Genomic DNA, 3835 nt, shown 5'->3' on the forward strand with positions numbered 1-3835 from the left:
ATAATAAACATGCTTTTAGTCCTGGTGTCCTCTACAGTGGACCTTTATGAAATCAATATCCTGTTTCATAACAGGAAGTCATTTTGGTTTGAAACCCCATAACATTTTCCTGAGATGTTAATTTATGACAAACAATTTGAAAATTAATCAGATTTAATTGATAATTACAAAACATGATCATATCTCCATAATGATGTACAGTTGTATCACTAAATTAATGTCAGCCATATTTAAAGACCAAGCAGAGGGAGTGGTCATGGAGAAACTTCCAAACATTTGGTATCTCTGAAAAGCCCTGAATATGCTCTGTACATCCAGACTGAACACTGTGACATGTGAGGTCTCAGAGAAATTCACTAAAATATAATGTGACAAACAATTTTAAAATTAATCAATGTAATTGATAATTACAAAACATTGTATTTCCATAAGGATGTACAATTTTATCACTAAATTAATGTTAGCCATTTTTAAAGACCAAGCAGAGGGAGTGGTCATGGAGAAACTCCCAATCATTTGGTGTCTCTGAAAAGCCCTGAATGTGCTCTGTACAGGACATTCAGACTTAAAACTGTGACATGTGGGGGCTCAGAGAAATTCACTAAAATATAATGTCCACTACAGAGACAAAAACTCCATAGCTGGGTCTCAGGGGGATATGAACAGAACAAACATACTTGAAGAGCTAGAAATGCTCAAAGACTCTCAGTGCTTCCGTACTGTTTCTTATAGCGACAATGAAATAGTCCTTTTTAGTTGTATTTTTTAAAATGAAATGAATAAACAAGCTGTTTTAAAAATGCAAAGTTGCGTGATTTAATATTTGTGCTTTGAAACAGTTCAAATGCACCAAGAGTGCAGCAATTTTGTGTCTTCACTTAGCAGATCACAGAGTTTTCTCATGCATCTCCCATCATCAGCCTCTTTTGGTTTTAGGAATGTTTATTTAGTAAAGTTCCCTTTTTGATAAAGCGCTAAAAATCATTTGTAAAATGACAGTGACTGTGATGTAAAATCACAGGTTTTGGCATAAGCAAGCTTTTTAATTGAAGCTGAAATGTGTATTTAGCCAGGCAGAAAGGTAAGATGTCCAGTTCTTTTAAAGTATGCAGGGGTTTTGATATACTTCTTCATATTAACATTTTCATGTGGCATTAAAGTAACATCTTTATCCTAATTGAAAGGTCATTTGTAAAACATGTTTGGAATAAGCAATATCATCTAGTTTATCTTTTTATAAATTATTTTATCTTGGGACATGTTTTTTTTTTTATCTACAGGATGTATCATAGTTGTACGGTATGCTTTGTTTTTATTCATCTATGCAGTCATTTAAATCAGGGCAATTTTGTTGTAAAACTATACTGTGCAGATAAATATATTGCAGTATGCATTTGCTGGTAGGTTACAAAAACAATACACAAGTTTCATTCTTGCTTAGTCAAGCCTGATTTTGCGGTTATGTGGTTTGGTACATTCAGACTGTTCAGCAATTTTTTGTTGATTTTTGGAACAATATAATTTTGGTCACTTATTGATTTAGTAATTTATTGATTTTTTTATAGTTGTATAACAGTGAAAGTGTGACAAAGTTGACGGTCCTGATATTAAAACAAAGGTACGTTAAACCTTGTGCATGTAACCACAAGGCAAATGACAAAGATTACACAATATTTTTACTCATCCGGGTCATAACAAAATGTTGGATAAATTCATTTACAGCTGGATTTCTTTTCTTTCAAGATGTTTTGTCACTTTATCAGCTGATGGGAAAATACCCGACATAACACCATGCAACTTTAGTGATGACACATTTGAGTATGATGTTAAAACAGTCTCATGGATGTACTGAACAGTCATCAATATAGAATATCAACCAAAACTTGAAAATGAAATCTTAGACTATTTAATGAGCTTCTATTTTCATTTGTACTCCACCCTCCTTCCTCAAATTTGCACAGTCAACAATTTCATTAAATCACTATTGTGTGATGTAATATTTGCTCACATGGTTTGAAATAAGACTTGTTTGTATGCCGCATGACAGAGAAATCATACTTGGTGACTCGGAGATACATTTAGCTAATTTTTTATGTAGAAAACACGAGACTAGAAACTGGCACACAAGGTTTTTTAGGTGCAACGTGATAAAAATGGCAACAGCAAACAGTATAAAAAACACACACTAATACTTTCAAATATGTAACATAATTATCCACATTACAGTCTATTAATTCAAGATGTGGATGCCAAAAGCTATGTGCTCACAAACATTTCAAACCCAGAGTCCATTCATGCATTCTGCACTCATTTGCCAAACACGCTTCCTGATGGAGGCTTGGGTTTCTCAAGCACTGTCTCGCTTCCAGATCGTACTCCACTGAAAACAGACGGCGCCACCTTCCCCATGCGCTCTACACAACAGACAAAAACACAACAGACAAAAACACAACAGATTGATTTCAGGGATTCTGCACGACTCAAAAAGTCTTAATTCACCCCTCCACAAATTAGGGCCTTAAAAGTTATACCTAAATCAAGCACAAATATCTGTTAGTGGGGTATGAAAACTTTGAATTAACTGTATTTTTCTGAACCAAATGGCATATATTTGCTCTTGTTTGAATCACAAACACATTTTGATCAGTTTCTCAGAAAACAGTTTCTTGTGTTATTTTGCTTTTCAGTGTATCTTTGCCTTGAGAATCTTTAGACATTTTGCACTGGAAAGATCCTGAGAAGAAACATCACTTCTTGCAGGGTAATCAGAAGGTACAGTAAAAGTTATTTCAGTATTCTATTTTATTTATGGAGATCTGTTTGGAAACTTTCAAGTTTTGCTAAAACTATTCATTATCAGCTAATATTATCTGCTCCTTAGTTACATTTACAGAACATATTGATGTATTATATTCCCTTTTATTGCTTACATTTTCTTTACTTGGTCTTAAAAAGGTCTTTAAAAGTTTTAAATTTACAACAAAAAAAACTACAGAAACCTAGATAATTCATTACATACAATACAATTATATAGTATACAAAAACTACGTTATTATTATTATTATTATTATATTCTACAATAATACAATGCAATTTTACAACAATATACCATAGCAACTTTCTGAAATCTTGACATGGAAAATTTGTAAAATATAAAAAAGATCTTTTATACATTATTTTTTTAAAAGACAGTCTCTGTTCTAATCTAAACTACAATAGCTAATCTGTCTCTGATTTACGTTCCAAACATGGCAAACTTACCACACTCAACCATGACCTCGTATGTTTTGCTCTTGACCTCTCCCTTTAGCCCCAGTTTACTGCGGGCTCCTTTCAGGTCCTCCTCCTTCACAACTTGCCTCTTCTTCTTCTTAACCTCTGGCTGATGGAAATATCATTTCAAAAGAGAAATGCCTACAGTAGTTAGCACTTAAATCATTACACATACTTTTTTATTTCTAATCTGCGCATTGAATCGATATATTTTCATACCCGAGACATTCTGTATGTTTGCAGTCTGGTCTCTGAACAAGTTGGTGCGTTGCATACTTTGTTGTCTTTTCGCCCTGGCTCTTTTATACCCTTGTTACCAGCTCAGTGTAACCCGCCCCCTCACCCCTCCTCTCTCTTCTCATTATATATTATTAGCTCTGCAGTCAGTGTCAGAAAGCCTCTTTCTGAACATGACTACTATGAACAGCTGAACACATTACAGACAAAACACCCTCACATCCCTCCTCACAGATCAGTGACGTGTAGATGAAAGAATCCATTTTGTTGCTACAGGTCAAAATTGTAAAAAAAAAAAAAAAAAAAGTTTTTGATATATATGATA

The 3835-nt window shown here is 33.8% G+C and overlaps 1 protein-coding gene across 1 annotated transcript; it reads right to left on the reverse strand.

Moving 5' to 3' along the window:
• Positions 1 to 1691: 1691 nt before the first annotated feature.
• On the reverse strand, positions 1692 to 3674 carry LOC107696836 (musculoskeletal embryonic nuclear protein 1-like). Its single transcript, XM_016497345.1, has 3 exons — positions 3493 to 3674; positions 3262 to 3382; positions 1692 to 2414 (listed from the first exon to the last, which is right to left on the reverse strand). Exons 1-3 carry the CDS (start codon positions 3499 to 3501, stop codon positions 2308 to 2310), a joined length of 237 nt encoding a protein of 78 aa, XP_016352831.1. The 5' UTR covers positions 3502 to 3674; the 3' UTR covers positions 1692 to 2307.
• Between the last annotated feature and the right edge of the window lie 161 nt (positions 3675 to 3835).

The sequence above is a fragment of the Sinocyclocheilus anshuiensis genome, unplaced genomic scaffold, assembly GCF_001515605.1.
Source record: "Sinocyclocheilus anshuiensis isolate Anshui unplaced genomic scaffold, SAMN03320099.WGS_v1.1 scaffold710, whole genome shotgun sequence".
NCBI classification, from domain to species: Eukaryota; Metazoa; Chordata; class Actinopteri; order Cypriniformes; family Cyprinidae; genus Sinocyclocheilus; species Sinocyclocheilus anshuiensis.

What these genes read in the sequence shown, in the direction of transcription:
- LOC107696836 (XM_016497345.1), bottom strand. An exon ending in CGAGGTCATGGTTGAGTGTG is followed by an intron (nt 2,415 to 3,261) that starts GTAAGTTTGCCA and finishes TCTGTTGTGTAG; the next exon opens with AGCGCATGGGGAAGGTGGCG.